Source organism: Sceloporus occidentalis, unplaced genomic scaffold (assembly GCF_023333645.1).
Source record: "Sceloporus occidentalis isolate IW3139 unplaced genomic scaffold, rSceOcc1.0.p SCAF_10, whole genome shotgun sequence".
Taxonomy (NCBI): Eukaryota; Metazoa; Chordata; class Lepidosauria; order Squamata; family Phrynosomatidae; genus Sceloporus; species Sceloporus occidentalis.
The window spans coordinates 23,660,548-23,685,383 of NW_028316990.1; the positions used below are offsets into that span (position 1 = coordinate 23,660,548).

General features: G+C 42.8%; 1 protein-coding gene across 5 annotated transcripts; it reads left to right on the top strand.

Moving 5' to 3' along the window:
• Window positions 1-213: 213 nt before the first annotated feature.
• LOC149306209 (uncharacterized) lies at window positions 214-23,405 on the top strand. Of its 5 annotated transcripts, none has more exons than XM_089539823.1 (19): window positions 214-372; window positions 1,030-1,159; window positions 1,696-1,789; window positions 3,414-3,564; window positions 4,660-4,822; window positions 5,496-5,621; window positions 7,827-7,886; window positions 8,856-8,978; window positions 10,254-10,406; window positions 12,057-12,110; window positions 12,732-12,946; window positions 13,846-13,922; window positions 15,551-15,661; window positions 16,153-16,248; window positions 19,542-19,649; window positions 20,694-20,815; window positions 21,554-21,676; window positions 22,627-22,673; window positions 23,224-23,405. In XM_089539823.1, the coding sequence occupies exons 1-19, from the start codon at window positions 276-278 to the stop codon at window positions 23,304-23,306; spliced, it is 2,133 nt and encodes a 710-aa protein (XP_089395949.1). In that variant the 5' UTR covers window positions 214-275; the 3' UTR covers window positions 23,307-23,405. The 5 variants fall into 5 exon arrangements, with proteins under 5 accessions (XP_089395949.1, XP_089395950.1, XP_089395952.1 ...); XM_089539824.1 differs by having other exon boundaries at window positions 22,627-22,669; XM_089539826.1 differs by having other exon boundaries at window positions 12,774-12,946.
• Window positions 23,406-24,836: the final 1,431 nt, after the last annotated feature.

The window sequence follows — 24,836 nt, forward strand, 5'->3', positions numbered from 1 at the left end:
CAGGTCCCTGAATTCCCTAGCCTTGAGCCACAGCACTTAAAGCCGTCTCAAAGTGGATTATTTCTGCAATGTGTTTTGGACCCTTACTACTTTTTTGTGTGTTTCCGGTTCTTTGAGACAATTGGTGGCAAAGCAGCTGTTGAAAACTCAGCTGGTTCAGCGTTGGCGGCCATTCGTTTCAGCTCCTCTCTTCTGTTCTCTCTCTTTTCCTAGCGCTTGACCCTCCTGAGCCATCTTCACGCTAAGAAGTCACAGTCCTTGGGTGCCCTGTGGTCATGGAGTCCGCAGATGAAGAGGAATGCATTATCTTGAATGCCAGTGATGAAAAAGAGGATTCTTTGGAGAGTTCTGTTTTGCTGATTGAGCCTTCAGGTAAGCGGATTGTTGTACTCCCAAGATATTTTTGATTATCAGATTGGAACAGGAGCGAAGTGGATTGCTCTCCTGTCCTTATTGCGATCGCGCAAAAGACAGTCCCACATTGCACTTGTCCTGCCAATGTCAATGAAGTTGAATTGTCCTGTCATTTTGTATTAACGGAAACTACTGTTAATAGAAAATGACCGGAGAAATCCACTTCGCTGATGGGGACAATGGCAGGGGAAGTGCGACGTCGTCTGAAAGTCTTTCATGTGATCGTGGACAATAGCACTTCACTGACAGGCTGAATGCAACGTTCTCTGAAAGTCTTATCGCAATCATGCAATAAGGATGGGATGAGGATGTCCTTTTCCCCTTCTGAGAATCTCGGTTGTTGTTGCGGTTGTTGTGTGCCTTCAAGTCGTTTCTAACTTATGGCGACCCTAAGGCAAACATATGAGGGGTTTCCTTGTTCAGAGGAAGATTCCCATTGCCTTCCTCTTAAAGCTGAGAGCATGTGATTTGCCAAAGTTCATATAGTGGTTTCATGGCTAAGGCAGGATTCGAACCATGGTCTCCAGAGTCGTAGTCCAACGCTCAAACCATTACACCACTATGGCTCCCAAAATATATACATTCAGTCCTCAGTCTTTTTTTTCCCTTTTGCAGAAGGTTTGCCTTCGAAAGAGGAAAACAAGAGTGAAGCTGAAGATGAAGAATCCGAGGTGATTGTTACTTTCTGCAAGCGACCAAAGCTGATGCCACATGCGAGATATGACTGCTCAAGCAACCCCTTTGAGTACGTACCTTGGCTCAGGAGAAGAGGATCCCCATCCTTGTTTTTTGAAAGAAATATCTTGGAAGTAGCATAGCAGCCACATTGGCTCTTGCCAGGGGTTATATCTCTTATTGATGTGTGCCACACATGATATTCATAGTCCAACAGACTGAGAGTTCTCTATTTCCTTTTGTCTCTGGCTGCCTATAGATACATCCATCGTGCGTCATCTTGGGGGCCCTGGTGGGTTGAGAGGCGATTTTAAAAATGCCTTAAATAGTGGCTCATGGCAGCTGTTTTATTGCCTCCTCCAATTTTCCTACCTACCTCAGACGTCCTGTGTACATTTTCATGCCATGAAAGCAGAGAGACTGGGGAACAATCTCCCTGTTCTGTTAACTGTTACCTCCTTGTCCTCCCAAGTTGGATTGTGGGTTACTTTAGGGGGAAAGCCAACCTAGTCAACCTAATCTGAACTTCCTATTGGGTATATTGATGCAAACTGAAGGGTGAGGAAGCTGCTGATAACTTAAGGGCACCTTCTTCCTTTCTCCTAGGCGTGCAGAATTGGGGATGTTACTTCCCCTCGGGAAGAACGCAGAGACCTGTGACGAGTGCTACTGCTACATTTGCAACAAGCGTGCCGTGGAGGTAAGACGGGGAAGGTTGTCTCCAGATGTGGTGAGTGACGGGCAACTCTTGCTTGTGCGGTATCTTTTGTTTCCTTCAAGAGGTTGGATTTACCTAATTTATATCCTGCCTTTCTCATGACACTCAAGCCCAGGCAGCAAGGTTAAAACAAGATACAGCTAAAAACGTAGTGATACAAAGGTTTTTAAAAAACCTCGATGAGTAAATCATATTAAAACAACACCAAGTTGAAACAGGGTAAAATCATTTAGTAAACATTAACAAGGACAAAAATAATCCAGGCATATCACCCAGTGTGCTTACTGGGCTCCAGTGTCAACTGATGAAAAGTAGTATTCCAACACAACTATTACGTAAAGAAAAATAGCAAGCAAGTTAAAAATAGCAACTACAAAGTAGAACAAAATTCAGTAAAGTAAACAAGAGGTGCTTTGAAAGACTTATCATAGGTTTCACTTGGTAGAAAACCACCCTCACGATCTCCTCTTCCTCCTTCTATTTATATTCCACATTTTTCCCTGTTTGGGGTTCAAAGTGGCTTATAACAGTTACAACAAGCATTCACAGCATGCAAAAGATTCTTTAAAAAGTTAACGCTTCATAAAATTAAAGCAAGTAACAACAACAACCAAAAAGTCCAGCATGTTATACCAGATCTGTTTCTCCTGAAAAAGTCATTTTTGTGCATAAGCCCCAGATTTCACTTTTAAAAGCATTGTATCACTGTCACCCCCTGAAATTCTGTGGTAAGGATGTTTCTACAGCGGTGGTAATTTAAAAGCCTAGTCCTATTTCTGAGGTCCCTGCAACCACTGGGTACTGTAAAAAGAGCAGCTGGATGTATGATCAGGGGAGACAAAGGGATGTTCTGAGCACAATGTGGGATTAACTTGTGAGATTCGCTTCTATGCCATGTGACTCTGGCTGCTGGCTCAGATGGCTTTTTAAAAGGATTAAACCAATTTGTGGAGGAAAATTCCAGGAAATTGCTGTTAGTCCCATTTGCTAAACTGAGCTTCAATCCAAAATGGAGGGCAGAAAACCTTCTCCTTTCTAGATGTTTAGGTCTACAGCTTCCATAGTTCCTTATCATTAGGTTTGGCTGGCATGCAGTCACCTAGCTAATCTAATGTTCTAAAGAGACAGCATATTTCTGAACATTCTGAGTTATCTCAGTGGCTTCTTTGAGAAGGAAGATGGTGGCCCAGATAAGACTTTTGAGTTAATCCAATTTAGAAATGCATGACACTTCTAGCAAATGCCAGAGGCTGAGAGACCTCTTTCCATCCTAGGTGAGGCCATTTTAAAGCCATCATTTAAAATTCACAATTTAAAAATCTGTATAAGGCTTCCAGAAGAGACTGGTCTTTAATGCTTTTTCAAATCCAGACAGCATATTCAGCTGTTGAATGTCTTTAAAGGACATCCCTCTACACCTACAGTATATTGTCTTCACTTATGGGTGCCTTAAGGAAATGGCTGGAGGAGCCAGAGATTGACACTTGGAATTAAGCTTTTTATAAAGCTGGGAAATTGTAGGATCCCCCCCTGAGCCTTTAAAATCAAGTGGGATTGGATACAGATCTTAACAATGCTGGGTTTTTCTTTTTGCTTCCTTCACCAGTGCAAAGACTGGGTGACCCCTTTACTTTGCCACTGTAACGCCCACAACAAGAGCAAGTACTGGAAGAATCTGTGGAACTCTGCCCTCATTGGGAGCCTTGTCATGTTTAACTTGGACCTCTCTGAAACAGATGGTGACATTCAACGTGGAGGTGGGTGCCCAGCGGCGGAGGTCCCTCAATGCCACTAAGGTTTGAGCGACTTAATGGCAGAAGCAATTGGACAGCTACATCTACCACTTCCCTTTTTTCATATGGTTGCTTGGGGCGGTGGTGATAGGATGGTCCCTCCCATCCATACAGTTATCAAAAGGCAAAAGCCACATCACTTCATGTCAGTCCCAAGTTGGGGCGCATGACATTTGTTCCCTTCTGGAGCAGAGTTTTATCCTGAGGATTTTAAAATAACATTATACTATCATGTATAGGTAACCCTTTATTCTGAGGATTGATGTGGGCTAAAATCAGGCTTTGTGCCCCAAGTGACTACTCCAGGATTTTCCCAGGACAAGCTCCAGTGCAGATGGGGGCCACAGAAATACAGCTGCCCAGGAGCTTTAAAGTATTTTATTTAGTTAGTTTAGTATTTATTTTATGACTTACGGGTTAGGAATTGATTTGCTAAGATCTTGAGACTGAACTGATGTCAACAGCAGCCCTTTCTCTGTGACCTTGAAGCTCTTAAGACAGAGGTGGGCAAATTTGGTGGGTTGAAGGCTGTGCTTGTGCAAAAGCACCCATTGCAGGCTGCGCCACTCCTGGAAAGGTCCCCCACCTCAAATCACCAACAGTGAATATTTCTAGTTTTGATTCTGGAGGCTGGAGGATTTTGTGCATGCTCAGAGGATCTCTTCCTTTTGGTTTTTATGAGGACTGACACTGGAAAGTTTGATTGCTCTTATTTCAAGACATACCAGGTTTGTGGAGCAATTATTGACCAGCCATGAAATAACAAGAGCAGACACGATTAGTTGGATTAAACAAGGGCCATTTTATTGAGCTATAACTTATTGAGCTATAACGGTTTGAGGCCTGGGAATAAGCAATGTACACATTCCCATCTCTGCTGGGAAGGGGCAGCTTTTCCAAGTGGCATGTTGTGCGTTTTGGAGAGGAAATAATGGTTAAAAATGAGTGTGTTCCTTTCCTTACTCATACTATCATCATTGTATTTATATCCCATTATGTATCTGAAGATCTCAGGCAGCTTACAGTTCTCTTGCTTTTCTTCCCTATTCTCTGCCTTAGGAAACCTCCTGCAGAAATTCACCGATGATATTTCAGTGCAATACCATAAATATCTATCTGGTGAGAGACTTCCTCCAGCTTGCCAAAAGTGCCTCTGCCATCGAAAGTTGGGCCCTGGCGATTGTGATACATGCAGCCTCCTTCCTCAGTATGTCAGCTACAGGTAATGTCTTGCCCTCCTGGGGACCCCAGTCAGCGGACAGAAATATGTGTTGGTGACACATATGCACCTGTCCTCGACTTACACATGAACTCAATTTATACACAAGTATAAATGATATACACAGTTTTAACAATTTTATTCTTTTAAGCCAGTGATTCTCAAACAGTGAGACAGGACCTGCAGGGGGATGTGAGACTTGGAGGCCCTAATTCCTTCTCCTCTGAACCTGTCTGTACAATGTGTTGAGTTACATATTGAATTTCCTTAAATAAACTGTTTTAATTTGAATGAAATTATTTCCTTATAAAATGTTAATATATTAACATACATGAACGTACAAATGAAAATATGCACACTAAATAAACAAAATATTTTTATTCATATACTATGTGGGGGGGCACAACATTCACATGTAGATATAAAAGGGGGTCCCAACAGTAAGAAGTACCACACTATTAAGATGTTTTGACTTGGTAAATTGTTCAATATGTTTATATAGCTTGCTTGAATTAGTTTATCCCATTATATAGGGCAGGATATAATTATCCAAATTAAATTAAATTAAACCTTTTTGGTTTTGGTGTCAATATTTTTTCTAATCTCTTCATGCTAAGTGTCATAAAAACCATTCCTGTGTTCAAATCCATGTCTGAAACTGTTTGGATTTTTTTAGTTACTCCTCCGTTTCTGATCTTGTAACGGACTTTCTGAATCAGGCTGAACAAGAGAAACCCAAAACAGAAGCCATCATGCTTTTGGGAGCTGCCAGAGAGATCGCGCTCCACAAATGCCCAACTTGGTAAGTAATTCTGCAGATTTGTTGGGCTTGACCATCTTTGCTGGTGCATTTTTGATTAAGGCTTTGTAAATGCTTTTAATGGTATCGCTTTTCATTTTTGAAAGCAGATTTCAGTCCCAGTTTTGGGGAAAAGATGCAAAATATGAATGAAAATATTATTTTTGTTATGACTAGAAGTAGCAATACTGGACTATTATAGGGCATATTATGTATCTTATAGTGTTGTTGTTGCCATATGCCTTGAAGTCATTTTTGACTTATGGCAACTCTATCATGGGGTTTTCTGGGCTGAGAGTGTGTGACTTGCGCAAAGTCATCCAGTGGATTTCCACAGCTGAGCAGAGAATCAAACCGTGATCTCCAGGATTGTAGTCCAACACTAAAACCACTGCACCAGCTGACTCTCCATGTTATAATATTATATATATATATATATATATATATATATATATATATAAAATAATGTATTATATTATTATCCTGCTGCTACTGCTATTAATATTATAATATTCTCATCCTCCTCGCCACCTTGAATCTCATTTTGGGAGAAAGGCAGGATATGAATCCCATAAATAAAATAAGATAAATGAATGAATTGAAAGACTATAAAAAGCCAAGACATATGAAAATCCATTAATAAACACTTTAACAACCATAATTTCAAAATAATCTAGATAGGCCTACTGGAAGAAACTGGTCTTTACTGCTAATTTAAAGCCAGGCAGCTTTTCGAGCTGATGGATCTCTTCAGGCAGGTCATTCCACAGTTTGGGGGTGGCTGAAGAAAATGTCCTCTGGGTAAAGTGGGCCTAGTTTTGGTTGACTGAAGTCCATATCTCCAGAGGACCTGAGTATACAGGGTGGATTACATGGGAGAAGGCAGTCCTGTAAGTAACCTGGACCTGAACCATGTAGGGCTTTAAAGGTTATAACCAGCTGTTTGTACTTTGCCAGGAAACTTAATTGGCAGCCAGTGGAGTTATTTTATTATTGGCATAATATGGTTTTGAGCATTTGACTATGACTTTGTAGACCAGGGTTCGAATTCCTGCTCGGCCATGGAAACCCCCAGGTGATCCTGGTCAAGTGCCACTTAACCCCAAAAGAAGGCAAAATCAAACCCCCCCCCCCCCCGCTCTTTTGAAGAAACCTTCCAAGAAAACCCAATACAGTATATGTTCACCTTAGGGTCACCATAAGTAAGAAATGATTTGAAGGGACACAAAAACAATAGTAATATGGCCTAAATGTTAACAGCAATAAATCTAGCTGCCATGTTTTGAATTAATGGGTGTTTCCAACTGCGTCAAGGGATAGCACAATGTACAGCACATTGCAGAAGTCCAGCCTTGAGGTTACCAGCATGTGCACTGCCACCTGTAGATCCCTCTGTTCTAGGAAGGAGCATAGCTGGTGCAACGCTGGTAATAAGCACTTAGATAGTAAGTGTTGGGATATATAGAGTCCATAGTAAAATGTACAATGTGGGATTTAATAGCAACAGGCAGCCATTCACCAGCCAAGGGTCATCAGCCACTCAAGTGCTGGCTGGGGGGATTTGAACATTCCCTTGACAGCTGGCCTTGGCAGTTGGTTTTGGCACTTGGTTGTGGAATCTGTTAGAGCCAGTTGACTTTGTGGCTTTCTTTGTTTGATGGACGGTGGACTGTGTAGATGTTTGTAGATAGCTCTGTCCATATTGGAACGTCTTCTAAGAATAAAAGCCTTATCTGAGAGACCTTTGTCTACACTGTTCCCTTCAGTTATTCTAGAAGGGGAGAGGTGTTTCTCCAGCTCACAAGCTGCTGCCTATAGATGCGAAGGAGGTGATCCTGGCGCCAAACGTAGCCGTGGGACCTCATCACGGACTGCGCAACAAAGCGATAACAATAAGCACACATGATAATACATATTATAGTATGATTATTATCATTATTGCTATTATTCTTAGTAGTAGTATTGGAACCCTTAAGGATTTTTTTCTCGCAGACAACCTTGGAGGTCTTTACCCTCCTTGGAGGCCATCTCCTCCTTGGAGATGACTGGATGGCCATCTGTTGGGGATGCTATGACTGAGAGTTCAGGGAGTTGGACTGGATGGCCCTTGTGATCTCGTCCAACTCTATGATTCTAAGGATAGTATCCATTGTTTTTAAAGTGCTGGAAAATAGGGATTTTGTTGCATTTTTGCTTTTCTTTTATCAGCTTCAAAAAGAGGACTCTTTCAGGAACGTTGACCGAAACTGTGTCTAGTCTGATGACCAGGTAAGGCACTCTGACTGACCAGTGCTCAGCAACACTCCATTGGCAATATATTCTCCTCTCATTCCAATTAACATACTGCATTTTCACAAAACGTAGAGCTGTAAAATCTGTGGAAATTTTGAAGCCATATGAAAAGTTCAGCGAGGTGCTGAGAATTGTCTTCTAAAGATTTCTAGTTCACTTCCTTGAACTACAGCAGTCAATTCTAAGTCCCTCTCTAAACAACAAATCCCAGGATTGCATACAAGGGAGTCATGGTGTTAACCTGGTATAAAACAACTGTAAATGTGTACTGTAAATGCACCCTATTTTCAGGGAGGGGGGAAGATAAACCAGTCTCTTGTTCTGCTTTTATCTCTGATATTTTTTTCTTTAAAAAAATGGTTATTTCTTTTATTGAAATTTCAGAGAAATGAGGGCATGCAAGTATGCCTTCCCTCGTGTTACTCTAATTTTGGCTTTTCTGTTCACCTTTAACATCAAACCGTGTGGGAGCAAATTGCCAGTTAAGGAAGAATATCAGTCCCTTTGAGGAAATCTGTTCCCTTTTCTTCCACTTTTTAAACTGAGCCTGACTTTCACTTGCCCTCATATTAAGGCGCTTATCAGTGCAAGGAGCCTTGCAAAGGGGTAGGAAATGTCCCTCCAAAAAGGGAAGCTTGACAGTAAAGCCTTATAGACTGGGTTATAGACTCCCATAGGATCTTGGAGCATAACATCACTCCCTTTTCCTACTGAAAAGGCCCTCCTACTCTCTTAGGGGGTACAGTGGGCATTTTCATAATATTCCTGGACCTACCTGGGTTTTTCTAAGCCTAGGAGTGATCCTTTGGTTGAAACATTTGCAAGAAAATAAAAATGGGGGAGGGATTCTAGGGGATTCAAAACAGGCACACTTTCTCCATCCCTGTTGTAGATTATTTTGTTGTTGTTCGGATTTGTAATCCTGGTCTTCCTCTGATCTTTCAGGATCACGAACCGACTTCAGAGACTACTGATACTGAATGACTTCCCGAAGCCTTTGTATAAAAAGTTGATCCAGTTCTTCCAGTCTATTCCTTTCCCAATGTATTGTCGTCATTTGACCTCCAGGTAGGTTTCTTTCCACTGCTAATGGATGTTGGGCATTGCATTGTGGGGCATTAAAAAAGATGGAAAAGGTAGCGACCCAGTTCTGAGGCAAGCCATGTGGCTCTTGGACTCCCATGGAAGCTATTATGGCAATGTAGCCAGTACAGGTTTATATGTACTGTTGGCCAGGGAATAGTCCGGGAAGAATTAGTTGTTTAAGGGGCCAGTTCTATAAAGGGGTGCTGGATCTCATTAGCAAAAAGGCTGCCATGCATCTCTGCTTTAGACTCTTAGCTGCATCACTTTTAGTAAAACTTAGCTTATAGTAGTTTAGCTTATACAGGTTGAGTCTTCCTTATCTGGAATTCCAAAATCCAAAGTTGTCCACATGGGTGGCTAAGTCAGTGACCCCTTTGCTTTCTGATGGTTCATTTTACACAAACTTTTGTCTCAGGCATAAAATTATTTAAAAATATGATGTATGAAATTACTTTCAGGCTGCGTTTATAAGGTGCATATGAAACAGAAATGGATTTCATGTTTAGACTTGGGTCCCATCTCCAAGATGTCTCATTATGTATATGTAAATATTCCAAACTCCAAAACAATCCAAAATCCAAAACAGTTCTGGTCCCAAGCATTTTGGATAAGGGAGACTGTAGTCAGAGGATGAGGGGGAGCCAGCATATCCTGTTTCTTTAATGACAAGCGTAAATAATGAATAATAAGCACAATGGTAGCATGTTCCCATTTAACCAGTGCTAGGGCAGGTGAGAAAGCCCAGTTTTCTGCTGTGATTCAGGAGACAAGCTGGAAAATTTGCAAAGAATTCCCCCTCCCAGTTCCCAGGAGGGCAGCACTGTCTCTTTGTCACTCCTAGGACAGGGGTGGGATTCATGCGGCTCTCTAGATGATGTCAGATTATAGCTCCCAGCATTGCTTGCCATTAGTTCTGCTGGCTAAGGCTGCTGGGAGTTGCAGTCCAGCCACATCTGGAAGGACTCATCTTTACCACCTCTATCCAAGACCTTTGATGCAGGACCAAACTCCCTTTCAGCCTTAGTTTGCCCCTGTTATAGGGTATTGACTTGCTCCCTTCTCTCCTTTTTATTATGATTTGCCATAGCAAAGAGGACAAAGGGAAAGCGATCAAAGCCTTGCTATGCCTGTAATGGTAGCACTGCCAACTGAGGATCCATCCTCATGCCCAGCTTGCCTGTGGTTCAGTGAGAGAACAAGAATGGCGCCATCTTTGCTTCCCTTCTGCCATCTCTGATTCTCTTCTTTTCCTTCCAGACTGAATTTTAAAAAGTGGGATAACGGCTTGCTGAGTTCTATCTTAAAAGGACACAATGTCACCAGTCACAGAACACATAAAAAGAAGGAATGTCTTTGGGAAAGAATTTCTGTGATAGAGGCACGGATCGAGAGAATGGAAAACCATGGACAGTAAGTCCAGAAGTGTATCCGCTATTTGATACTACTTCAGCAGCCATGACTCCATCGTATGGAATCTTGGGATTTGTGATTTGATTGCAGTAGTTAGAAATCTCTCATGGATTCCTCTGTCTTTCAGCTTTAGAGCTTTCATGCAGAGAATTTTAAGCCCCTCACTAAATCACAAATCCCAGAATTCGATAGGATGGAGCCATTGAAGTAGCATCAAAGTGTTATAATAGCATATTGTGGATGTGCACAGTATTTTCCAAGTGGTACCCATATAAGTTTGTTTACATATTTAGAAATAGGTGGGGGGAAGTGCATTCTATTATTATTATTATTATTATTAATCTTTATTTATATAGCGCTGTAAATTTACACAGTGCTGTACATACAATCTTTTAGTTAGACGGTTCCCTGCCCTCAGGCTTACAATCTAAGAAGACACGACACAAAAGGAGAAGGGAGTGGTGGTGAGGAATGGGATCAGGTCCAGCAGTTCTTCTCCACCTCCGAGGCCTGGACCAAGGCAGATGGACTGGAGGAAGGGCTTGGCTTCTTAATGGATGCTTAAAAGAAGGCTTCCTGGGTCAGAGAGGGGCTCACCTCTGGGAATGCTTCTCTAAACAATATAGTCTTTAACCCAGTTTTGAAACTGGGTAGAGAAGTGATGAGGTGTGCATGTGGGGGAAGAAGGTTCCAGGAGTAAGGGGCAGCAAGCGAGAAGCGACGAATTCGGGAGGGGGCAGTGGTAGTCCTGCACTGTGACAGGAGACCTTGACTACCAGAGCGGAGGGTGCGAGTAGGAATGTAAGGAGAAAGAAGGTCAGATAAGTAAGGAGGGGCCAATCCATGGAGGGCTTTGAAAGTCAATAACAAAAGCTTGTACCGGATGCGGAAGGGGAGCCAATGAAGGGAGGATAAAAGAGGAGAAACATGGTCAAAGCGGCGAGCGGATGTGACAATACGGGCAGCTGAATACTGGACAGAGATTAAAGGATGGAGGCGTGAAAGGGGAAGCCCTGTTAGAAGGAGGTTACAATCATCTAGTTGCGAAACCACTAGGGCATGGACCAGAGTCTTGGCAGTAGAGGCTGAGAGGAATGGACGGATCTTGGCAATGTTGTGGAGAAAGAATCTACAGGCCTTGGCGGTGGCCTGGATCTGGGGAATAAATGACAGAGAAGAGTCAAAAATGAAGCCAAGACTGCGGGCTTGATGAACCGGTTGAATAGAAGTGTCGTCGACAGAAACAGAAAAGGAATAGTGAAGGGTGGGTTTAGGTGGAAAGACGAGAAGCTCAGTCTTAGACATGTTGAGCTTCAAGTGCTGAAGCTGCACCCACTGAGAAATGGCAGTCAGACAAGAAGAAACTTGCTGTTCAAGCCCCGTCAAAAGGTCAGGGGTGGACAGATCTAACATCTAACATTCTAACATCTTTAAGAGTAACAGCTCTCTTTTAGTATGATGATATCTGAGTAAATCTTGCCAAGAAAACATGAGTCGGAGTTGATGTGAAGATATATAAAAACACTATTGCCACCAGCATTGTAAAGTAAACTGTAATGGTGGCCACTGTCACACGTTTTATCAATAAATGTATAGGGAGGTTTGCTGAGAGCTAATTTGTGCCTTAATTACTTTGTTCTCCTTCCTCAGATACATTGAGCTGGCTCGTTATCTGAAAGCGGTGAGATGTCATGATGTCCTGTCGTGAGTGTTTTAAATGGCTTTTTATAGCTCTCAATAGATAGTATTGGACTATAATCTGGTCATCTGATGAAACATAATGGTGAACTTGCAACCCAACATTTTTAAACTGGAGAATAATAAGAAATATCCTTTTTGGGAGGATTCTCAGGCAATGATGACATTCTTTTCATTATGAGTAAGAAAAATGTTGTCTGAGACACAGATTTTGTTGGATTACTGAAAAGTAGAGTGGCATTATTATTATTATTATTATTATTATTATTAGATGATGATGATGATGATGATGATGATGATGATGATGATGGTCATTTATCATCCGACCTATCCCCAGTTTGGGACTCAAAAGTAGCTTACGGCAGTTAAAACAAGCATAGCTAGAAATGCACAGTTCAAAAGCAAAGACAAAAAAACCCAGGATTTAAGACCTGACTCCCAAAGTAGCAGTGAATGGACTGGTTTAAAATATCTACTGCTGTTCTCATTTATTCCAAGTTGCATTTGACTTAAGAAATGAGAATGCCTCCTGGTTTATAAATAGCACAGGTCAGCATAGACTCCTTGTTGCTTTTTTGCTGCAACAAATCAGTGCGCCTTTTGTTCTGTCTCATTTGCACAATCCAGTCTAGAGCAGCATACGTATAAGATACCCTTCTACCTGTGCAGAAGTGGAGACATCCATGGTGGTGCCCTGGCTCTCTTTTACTGCTACTACAAAACACGCTGCATAGCCTGCCACCTCTCCCTCAGCCATTTCGAGATGTACCTGAAGATCTTCCGCACTGGACATGTTCCTTCAGGGAAAGAGATGGAGAAGTCTTCTCGGTGGATATCTGTGGGCACGTATTCCTTCATTTGGTTCCTTGTCTAGTTCTGTCAGCCATCCTAGCACAAACTCTAGGAGAGCCAGCATGGTATAGCGGTTTGAGTGTTGGACTATGAGTTTAGAGACCAAGGTTCAAATCCCAGCTTGGCCATGTAAATCCACTGGGTGCTCACTCTCTCTCCACTTCAGCTTTAGAGAATGGTAATGGCAACCCTCCTCTGAAGAAACTTGCCAAGAAACCCCGTAAGTCAGAAATGACTTGAAGGCACACAACACACGTACACACACTACACCCATAGGGTGAGAATGTTGCAACCCATTTGGACTGTAGATTCCTCCATCCATTTTCAAGTAAAAAATACAGTGCTCCCACATCATACGCAGGTGTCTTTTACGCGGCTTCCAGCTTATGCTGGAAGCCCCGCGCCATTTCCTGAATGGCGTGCATGCCCATGGCACTCGTGCAGCCACGCCGCCTCACAAGCCCCATTATCCTCAGTGGGACTCGAGCATAGGTAGAACTTGCCTTATGTGGCGGGGTCCGAAACGGATCCCCCACAGAAGGCAAGGGACCACTGTAGTTTCTAGGCCAGTGATGTGACCCATTTTTGCGGTCCCTGAAATCCCCACAAGTCCCCTAAAGCCTCCCAATCCCCCAGTTAAAAAGAAGTTCAGCATGATTTTAGGCCTTACAATTGCCTGCCTCTCCTTTGAGGGGTGCATTTTGATCAGTAAATGCTGCCTTTCCCAAAACAGCTAAAAGCCATCACCAAACATGAAACATTACACCCGTGCTGGCATAGGCCTGTTGAGGGTTGGGAAATGTGGAAATGGCCCTTTGACCCTTGGCATGTGTCCACCAGGCAGTAAAGCAGTTCTGATTTTACCCCTTCCTTTCTTCCTCTTCATTAGGAACACCTCTGCGAGTTCCGTTTCTGCTCATTCAGATACTCAAGCTGGTCTGCAGCAACTCATCACTGTATAAGAATGTGAGCACCTATTTCCTTGCCATGCTTAACACTCCCCTCCCTCCATTGCTGGCCCAAAATGAGGAAATCAAACTGGTGGCCTTGTCCTTACTCACTGGTCTCTTAAGAGTCCTGGACCCTGGGCACTCTCTCCTCTCCACCCACTAAGGGGCAAGCCCTTCGCATTTGCAGCTTTGGCTTTTGCCGATTTGATTAATAGGTTCTCTCTAGGAATCTCGAGGCCCTCCAGCACAATTCTGCTGGAAGTTGACCACAGAGTTGCACAGGAGGACCTAGAGATTTCTAGAGAAAACACTTCTCTAGGCATTTGTAGGTCCTCCAGTGTCAGTCTATGGTCATCTTCTGGCAGATGTAGACCATAGTGTTGCAATGGAAGTCCTAGAGAAATGTTCTCTCAAGTAAAATAAAAAAGAGTGTTTTCTATTTGCAGTTTTTCCACTTTCATGGGCAGCCCAGTGCTCCTAACCCAAAGGGATAGAAGGCACAGTGTAAATTGTCTTGGGGCCCTCCTAGGAGGTACCAGCTTTTTTCCCTCATGTCTCCATGACCAATGGAGACCGGCTGTTTAGAAGTGAGGAAAGAGGTGCCTGGCTCATATTTTAAAGAGAAAACCCTGCCTACCTGTGTATGGGGGAGGAGAGCTCTCCACATCCTGGGGCTCTTTAAAACTACACTACATTATAGCACTAGGGTTCCACTTTAATTGCCTTGGCAACATATTATGGAATCCCTGGTGTGTGTGTGTGTGTGTGTGGCTGAGAATTCTAGATGCCCCCCCCTACACCGTAAATCCCAGAATCCCTTAGGGCAGAATGTTCAGTGGCAATTAAAGTTGGATCATAGTGCAATAACTGTGTCATATGAAAGGGCCCCAGGACTGCTGAATGGTGAACAAATTGAAAATAAGGATGCGTAAGTGTGCCAATTCTTCAATCTCTCTGCCGTGCCTCCCTCACAGGGTTGGGGGAGTAGCCATCAGCGGTGGAACAATAACCACCAAAACCCACCAAATAGCAGTACCTTTTTAGGGTATTTATAGGGCCGGCCAAAATGTACAAAATACAGTACATGATGCATGCTTTCGAAGCTCCACTGGCTTCATCAGGCAAAGGTGTTAAAAATCATTCAACAGAAAGAATAATATTTTTACCAGCTTTGCCTGATAAAGAAGTCAGTGGAGTTTTTAAAGTTTGCATTGTGGGTTTTGTGCATCTTGGTTATCTCAGTAAATGTATTGCTGTTTTGTGGATGTTTGATGTTACTGTACTTTGTTGCATGGCCAACACAGCTACCCCTATATATATTCTCAGAGAGTTGTGGAGTCTCTTCTTTGGAAATCTTTAAACAGGTTGAACGACCATCTCTTGAGAGTACTTTAGTAGTGGATTCCTACATGGCAGAATGGGATTGGATTTTATAGCCTTTGGGGTCCCTTCTAATTTTAAGATTTTGTAATTTCAGGATGGGATGATCATGTACCCCTCATTCAGTTCACTGAGGGAAAGGCGGGCTAAAACTACATCAAGGCTATAACAAATATTGTCGGCCAGTTCTGAGCATTTGCATGAGGAATAATTGGGAAATCCGCATTGGATTCTGGTAACACAATGTGCCATCTTGTGTTTCAGCCCCAATACTGGAGTGCTATCATCAGGACTTTTAGCAGCCACTCCATTTTGGGAGAGGATGGATCCCTGCTACCCCTTGAAGTGAAACAACCACCTCGAGATTTCCAAGAGGTAATGGATGAGTGCCACATTTAGACATGTGGGTACACATACTGCTCAGCTTTGGGGGTGCTTTGTCAGGAACAATTGCCTTCCAGAACCCCTGATAAATTTGCCACTGTGTGTATCTGTTAGCACTGCTGTATTTTATTTGTTTGCTAACTTTATTAGCTGTTTTTCCCCATAAACCTTAACCCATGTTCAGGAAAAATCAGAATATATTAATTGGTGAGCACCAGCATGGCATAGTGGTTTGAACATTGAAGTACGACTCTGGAGACAGAGATTCGATTCCCTGCTCAGCCATGGAAACCTTCTGAGTGACCTTGTGTGAGTCACACACTATCAGCTGCAGAAAGCCCTGTGATAGGTTCACCTTAGGTTTGACACAAGTCAGAAACAATGTGAAGACACACAATGACGACAAAAAGAATTCCACTTGGATTGGGGCCTGAGTCTCCAGATGTCCTTTTTTGTTATTCTGGTGTGACTTTCTTTTGCAGATGATCATCAGCGAGTCTTGCCACGTTGTGAAAGAAGCCACCATCTACAACCGATTCCTCAACAACATTTTCCCCAAAAAAGTCTATAGTAGGGATGTAAGTACCTCATTGCTGACTGTTTTAAAAATGAATTCAAGCAGAGTGTGGTCTTATTTATACATCAATCAGATTATGTTTTTATGTAATGGGTTGAATGAGTTTTATATGTGTTTAGTGTGTATACACATATACATGGACCCAACTTTTGTGGGCCTGAAGTCTCCTACTAGTACCACAAAACCCTCAATTTTGGGGGGGGGGGGGGAACAGCACAGGGTTTTTTTTTTTTTTTGGTTTAGTAATGCTGTGCAAGCCAAATATAATACAAGCAAATTGACCTATTTCAAAATGAAAAGTTCAAAAAATCCTGGGGACAGAATGGACTTCAACTAGCATAGGCTTGGAGTAGTTTCTTTTTTGTTTTATTAGAAATAAATTGGTCACCTGTTAGCTTAGTCTGCTGGCCGTTTCTTAATGAAGACTACTAACCCCATGGATATTATTATTATTAACCTTTATTTATAAAGCGCTGTAAATTTACACAGCGCTGTACATACAAGCTTTTAGTCAGACAGTTCTCTGCCCTCAGGCTTACAATCTAAAAGACACGAAACAAAAGGAGAAGGGAGTGGTGGTGGGGAATAGGATCAGGTCCAGCAGATCTTCTCCACCTCCAAGGCCTGGACCAAGGCAGATGGACTGGAGGAAGGGCTTGGCTTCTTAATGGATGCTTAAAAGAAGGCTTCCTGGGTCAGAGAGGGGCTCGCCTCTGGGAATGCTTCTCTAAACAATATAGTCTTTAACCCAGTTTTGAAACTGGGTAGAGAAGTGATGAGGTGTGCATGTGGGGGAAGAAGGTTCCAGGAGTAAGGGGCAGCAAGCGAGAAGCGACGAATTCGGGAGGGGGCAGTGGAAGTCCTACACTGTGACAGGAGACCTTGACTACCAGAGCGGAGGGTGCGAGTAGGAATGTAAGGAGAAAGAAGGTCAGATAAGTAAGGAGGGGCCAATCCATGGAGGGCTTTGAAACTCAATAACAAAAGCTTGTACCAGATGCGGAAGGGGAAGGGGAGCCAATGAAGGGAGGATAAAAGAGGAGAAACATGGTCAAAGTGGTGAGCGGATGTGACAATACGGGCAGCTGAATACTGGACAGAGATTAAAGGATGGAGGCGTGAAAGAGGAAGCCCTGTTAGAAGGAGGTTACAATAATCTAGTTGCGAAACCACTAGGGCATGGATCAGAGTCTTGGCAGTAGAGATTGAGAGGAATGGACGGATCTTGGCAATGTTGTGGAGAAAGAATCTACAGGCCTTGGCGGTGGCCTGGATTTGGGGAATAAATGACATAGAAGAGTCAAAAATGAAGCCAAGATGAACCGGTTGAATAGAAGTGTCATTGACAGAAACAGAAAAGGAATAGTGAAGGGTGGGTTTAGGTGGAAAGACAAGAAGCTCAGTCTTAGACATGTTGAGCTTCAAGCGCCGAAGCCGCATCCACTGAGAGATGGCAGTCAGACAAGAAGAAACTTGCTGTTCAAGCCCCGTCAAAAGGTCAGGGGTGGAGAAATATAGCTGAGTGTCGTCGGCGTACAGATGATAGGAGAAACCAAAAGAACTGATGAGTTTACCTAGGTTTGAAGTCAGAAGGGAAGGAACCCACAGATATAGAGGAGCGAGGGCAGAAGAGAAGGGGCTATAGAGATTAGGAGACGGGAGGGAATAGGATCAAGAGAACAGGTAGTAGGTTTGAAAGAATTTAGTAGCGTAGAGAGTTCATCCAGAGAAATAGGGGGAAACCCAGAGAGTTTATTAATAGAAGGTACCAGGAGGTTAGTGGTACCTAGTGGCAAGTCGGGAGGAACTATTTCAGATCGAATAGTAGTGACTTTAGTGATGAAGTAGTTGGTGAAGTCAGTGGGGGGAAATGATGAGAAGACAGGGGGAGAGGAAGGTTTTAGTAGTGTATTGAAGCAGGAGAATAAACGCTGCGGACGCCTCTCATTAGCGCATATCAGCGATTTAAAATAGTTCTGTTTTGCCATAGACAGAGCACGTGGAAAAGATAAAAGGATGAATTTATAATGAATGAAATCGGCCCATTCCCTAGACTTTTTCCAAAGACGTTGGACCGCTCGTTGATGCTTGGTTGGATCTTAATGGTCTTTTAGGCTTGAAGCAAAAGTTTTACAAACATGTTGCGACAGCTGCCGGGAGCTGTTAAACTCTGGGCTTAGGAGGGGTTAAATCAATTAATCGTATGATTTTACGGATTAGATTAATAAATCTGCATACATTTGCAAATGAATTCAGCAAGATTAGTTTAAAGATTAGGTTTTGGGGAGGGGCTGGAGCTCAATGGGGAAACCCAGGCATTGCATGCCCCCAATTCATCTCCTGGCATCTCCTGCAAGCAGTGCCCTGGGTCAGTTCTCTCTCTGTAAGGGATCTTGGGCAGCCCTTCTCAGTTGGGACAGGCAAAACGTTGCTCCAGGGCTGCACTTACTAGGGAGTTGGTTCTCCTGAGGAAAGTGGGATTCACTTGAAGCATCCTGCCTAGGATTCCACTCTGCATTTCTGATCTTGTTTCAAGGCAATTCATGGATTTCTTTTTTAGGTGATACTGATCACCTCAGGCATCATCTTACAAGGGTGGGCAAATGCCATCCTTTGACAGAGAGCCAGCATGATATAGTGATTTGCGGCTCCTAGAACTTACTTGCGTGGGCCTGGGAGCCTCCACTACCTTGAACCCCCAGCCCCCCTGGTTCTTTTTTAAAAATTGTATAATTTGGGGGGGGGTAATTTTTGTTCGCAACCCACATAGAAGGCCCGATAAGCACAAGAAAGCTTATTGTTGTGTGCCTTCAAGGTGTCTCTTTTTTAGGGAGAACCTATTGCAGGGTTTTCCACAAAGATCTGTTAAGCGGAACTTTGCTTTTACCTTCCTCTGAGGCTGAGGGAGTGTGACTTGTCCCAGGGGTTTCCACATCTGAGTGAGGATTAGAACCCTGGTCTCCAAAGCCATAGTCCAGTGCACAAATCACTACACCGCACTGGCTCTCTAAATACCACCTTTCGAAGTCCCCCTCAGAATGGTGATGTGGTGTGACATCACTTCCTGTTACCATTTTGGGAAGGTCTGGAGAGGAAAATGATGTTTGGGTTTGTTATGTTTGCCTGTTTAAAAAGTAGAGTTACACCTGTTGCATAAAAAGGCTAAAAGTATTTTAAAATGGTGCCCACTTAACTAGCCTGCATCTTTTTAAATTAGCAGTTTATTTACTCTATTAACATTTAATTGGGTCAGTTAAACTGTGCTACCTTCCTTTCTTTGCCCTTTCCTTCCAGACACACATGGAGGTCGGGCTCATTTTTGTGGTCCAGCTGGTGCGACAGATGATTGTGCACAAACACCATTCCCTGACTTCCTTCCTGGATGTTGTGTTGGCCTTTGGGGTAAGTTGTGAGTGGCTTACCGTCTCAAGATAGATTGTGCAAGAATTAAGCATGTGGTTATTGTTAACTTCCCTTCCTTGTTTTATATAATACCCATCCATTCATGGAGATTTGTTCATTTTTTGTTTTAATTCAGGGCTGGGAGAGATGCAACTAACCTCCCATTTAAGAAATGACAAAAAACAGATCAGTCTTTGTTAATTTTATGCACCTTCGAGTTGGCTCTGACTTCTGGTGATCCCAATACCAGAGTTTTCTGGGTCAGATTTCTTCAGAGGTTTAAGCTGTGAGCGTGCAACTTGCTCAGAAGGGGGTTTCCATGGCCGAATGGGAGTGCAAACCCTGGAGTCCTAGTCTGGCCCCCAAACTACTGCATCATGCACATTCTCAATTATTATGTGCCTCTAAGTTGCCGCCTCCTTGTAGCAACCCTCTCATAGGGACTTAATGACAAGATGTACTTAGAAGAGGTTTGCCACTGCTTTCCTCTGAGGCTGATAGAGTGTGACTTGCTCACAGACACCCTATGAGTTTCCAGGGCCAAGCAGGGATTCAAAGCCTGATCCAACACTCAAACTACTACACCACACTGGCTAATAATATGGGAACCCTCTCCTAGGATTTCTTTAGTTTTATGCAGAGGAGGTTTGCCATTGCTTTTCTTTTAAGCTGAGATGGGGGTGATTTGCCCAAGATCACCCAGGGATTTCCACAACTGAAAGAGGATTCAGACCCTGGTCTCAAGAATCACAGTCAAATGCTCAAGCCACTACATCAGGCTGGCTATTTATTAGGTGACCTTGGCCAAATCATACTCTCTCAGCCTCAGAGGACAGCTAAGGCAACACCACTTCTGAACAAATTTGGCCAAGAAAACCCCATGATAGGTTTGTGTTAGGATTCTCATAAGGCGGAAATGACTTGAAGGCACCCAGTAACAACATGTGTGAAAAGCTTTGCTCCCCCTGCAAGCGCCATCAAATGGGTCGTTGTGCACCAGCGAACATGGTACCAGGGTTGCATCTCTTTTCTCCCCTTCTGCAGAAAAACATCTGGGCCCTGAGGCTGCTTCTGGAGTCTCTGACTTATCGAGACAATACCCTCCGCACCATTGTTGGCTTGACCATCACTGAACTCCAGAGCCGGAAGGCGGAAATGTTGGTCTTGTAAGTTGCCTTTTCTCAATCTCCTGAGTTTTGTTCCAAAAATCCAGCCTGAACATTTGGGCTGCATGCACCAAAGTGCTTTTAAACATTTTTGGGAGTGCATTTAAATGTGTTTTTAAATAGTTTGATTTTTGTATTGCTTTTATTTGTTCATTGTCTTGAGTACCCATGTGGGTTGAGAGGCAATACAGAAATGCAGTATGTCCTCTGTATCCATGGATTCAACCATCTATGGATTGAAAGTATTTTTAAAACTATTGAAATTGCAAAAAGAAGACCTTGATTTTGCCATTTTATATAAGGGACCACTATCTTATTCACCCACTGTATTTAATGGGACTCGGGCATCCACAGATTTTGGTATCCATGAGGGGTCCTGTAACCAAACCACAACGGATACCAAGGACCCACTATATCTTAAAACAAAATAAATGTCGGCCCAGAGCCATGCTTTGCCCACCCAGGTTCCAACCAGCAGTTTTGGAGGTTAAAGGCCAGGCAAGAACAGTAAGCCCAGGTGCTTTGCAAATGTAGACTACCTTTCACCTATTGAGGGCCAAGGTAAATCATTTCCGCCCTACTCTAATACATCTTGGAAAGATATTTCAGATTAACTCCAAAGTCTCTCTGGTTGAGGATTGCTTGGAATGACCATGTGAAATGTTTAAACAGTGATAAACCTTGATGCCGCTGTGTGTGTTGCTCGCTTCTGATCCTACATCTTCTAACGTTGCTCAGGTGGAATCACTTTGGCCCTTGGTACGTGTGTGAGCTGCTTTACCTCTTCCTGTCATCCAGCAATAGAAACATACCCTCCATTGCCATCATCATCATCAACATAATTAAGGAAAACCTGGCTATGTAAGTGGTTGCGTTTCTGAAAGTTGGATGAAAGCTAACAAACACAGCAAGGAGGCAGCAAAGGCCAATTAGTCTTCAGCAGCAGCAGTAATGCAATGAGGTGCTTTTTATTTATGAACAACCTGTAGTAACTCAGGTGAAGGCAACGGCAAATCCTCTCTGAACAAGTCTGTCATGGGGTTTTATTGGCAAGATTTGTGGTGGGCACTTCCAGAAGATCTCAACTCGATCTTTAACCTTTTTAATCCGAGGTTGGAAGGCCACTTGTTAGGCATGGTTTAGCTGTAGATTTCCTCCATTGATGGGCTGACTGGATGTCCCTTTGGGTTTCTTCAAACTTCATAGAATCCTCCTATTCTTTATAATGCCTGTCATCACCAGTTATGTTCAACTGGACAAAGGTTACATATCTACGTGTAGCTCTCATTTGACCTTCAAATTAATTGATCATTTCTCTCTACAGAAAGACTGGCAATCACCAGGGTTAGGCCTGTTACAGACTGCCAAAATAAAGCTGCTTCGGGTCTCTTTGGAGGTATGCTATTTAAATGATGCATGGGTCCTAAGAGTCCGGAGATCGCACCAAAGCCACACTCCATTCCTAAGCACTGAAGTGCAGCTTCGGTGCAGCTTCCGGATTCTTAGGATGCATGCATCATTTAAACAGCATACCTCCAAAGAGACCCGAAGCAGCTTTATTTTAGCAGTCTGTGACAGGCCTTAGTTAGCAAAAAGAAACCTGAGTACTTCCTTGCTTTCAAAGTTAATGCAGACTATACAGTTATGGAAAAGTGTAACCACTTGTGGAGCTATGTTTGTGCCAGGGTAGTGTCCCGGAAGGATTCTGGCCTCCATGTTGGAGGGATAGCGAGGGGAATACTCTCGGTGTGAGGAAGAGGTTTCTTGGGAAGAGATAGATTCTGCCTTTAACTCCGTTCCTTTTCTTTCAGGTGTTTGTGGGCTAAGCAAGTTGGCGAATTCCTTCAAAAGTCGGTAGGTATGTTATTCTCCTCCTGCCTCTGATACACAAGTTATTTTAAAAGGATATGGAGTGTTTCTTGCAAGATATCCTACCTTTGGTATATCAGATAAACATTGCATGACTGTAGAATTAACACACTTTGACCCTGCTTTAACTGCCATGGCTCCATCATATGGAATCCTGGGATTGTAGATTGTTGTGGCACCAGAAGCTCTCTTACAAAACTACAAACCTCAGAATGTCATAGCTTTGAGCTGCAACAGTTAAAGCGGTGTCAAACTGCGTTAATTCTGCAGTGTAGATGCAGCCATTGAGATGCATTAACAAGGACTGACCCTGCAGATGAGCAGTTTCTTTCCCTACGGCTGAATGTCACAGGGACTTTGTCCACCATGGTGGGCAACCTACGTTTCAGATAGGTCCCCCCCCCCATTCCTCCTCTTGAGGACGCAGAAGGACCTGTTTTGGAAACCACATGTTGGAGTTGATCCCATATCCCCTTTCCCTGCTCTTAATTTCTGTTCTTCTAATTCGTTCTCCTTTCTTTCTTTTTTCTCCTCCACAGAGAAGACATTTTGCTTGGGTGCCTCCAGATGTTTCCAGCTTCATTGCTGCTTCACAGACTCTTTCGTAAATCTGACAAAGTGAGGATGGCCACCTTTTCCTCGCTTTTGACTACTTTTGGGAAGTCCTACTTCGGAGAACTTACTATGGATACAAACCACCATAAGCAAAGAGAAAAGCCATCATACAGCTTTTGATGGCTCTTCTAAGAATTTCAGGTGTGCCTGCTGAACTCCACAGGATTTAGAAGTTTATAAGGCACAGTAAACAAAACTATCCCACGAGAGGATAGTTGTTGTTGTTTTACGGGCCTGACATGGGCCTTTGTTTAAGGTTTGTTGTGCTCTGGATGTGCACATTCCACACCATGTTGTGTCATTTCCCTAAAGGCTTGTTCTTTTCTTTTGTGCCAATGCGTAGAGCAGAGGATTTCACAGCACGTTTCTATTTGCATTACACTGTTTCACTCCTTGGACTGGGACTTGCCACTGTGGCCACATTCGGTCAGTGGTTTCCCCTGCTATTTGTTGAAAATGCGAAATGTGTGAAGGGAATGCTGGGCCTAGAGTAGACTGAATGGGACTTGCATAAGTTTTGACTTTCCATTAATTTGGTAAGTTTGCTTTATTTGTGACTTAACTGTTCAATTCAGGCCTGAATTTTTGTTTTGTTTTGTTTTTATTTCTCTGCTTGAAAACAAAGCTGGGCCTAGTTAAGAAGTATCTTTTTTTTTTTTTTTTACTAAGGTTGCGAGCTCTTTTATTCAGAGTTTGGCTTGTATTTTAAAAACCTGAGAAATATTTCTATGTTTCCTGTATTTGTTTTGCACTTTTAAAATGTTTCTGATGGACTCTGTGGACCTGAAGCAGACAAATTTATATGGTGGAGAACATTAAGAAAATATTAAATTGCTGTACCTTTATCCAGAAGCATTTTTTTCATCTATTGCCCTTTATTCAACGATGACGGTGCCAGGCATCTATTCTTGACTTTTGTGAAACTCCCATAACTCCTGGTAGGACTTCAGTTTATGGGCGATTTGCCCAAATCTTTTTTTTCCATCAGGCCTGCCATGTATCGGTGGCAAAGTGAACTTTCTCTCTCTTTCCTTTTTAAATGGAGGTACTTTTGTTGCCTTCTTCGACTTGTGTAGTATCACTGGGAAAGTTGTATTTCTCCCTCCATTTTTTTTAATGACGTTGATGGTGTTGACTTCTCTCTGAAAGGAACCGCAGGCTCATTTGATGCTTCACTATCGGTTTTAGTTGAACCTTTCATGATATTAAAGTGGAATGATGTTAGTTGTTCTGCACTGGTATAGTTGAAGCTGAAGTACAGCTCTTCTATTTCAAGGTAAAAATGTTTTAGCTTGGGGAGTTTCAGTGGAAAGCGGTTATATAATAATTTGTAGTAATATATATAGCATTACCTTGGTTTCCCTGTTCAGAATTATAGTAATTAAATATTGAATTTATATGCTTGTTACCTTTGGATTTGTGCAAAACCAAAAGGCTCAATGCTTGGATTTCAGGTTTGAGCTGGCCTTTAGGATTAAATGTTTTGTCTACAGATTTCAAACCATCCCTATAACGTTCTTACATCCTACAACCAGCC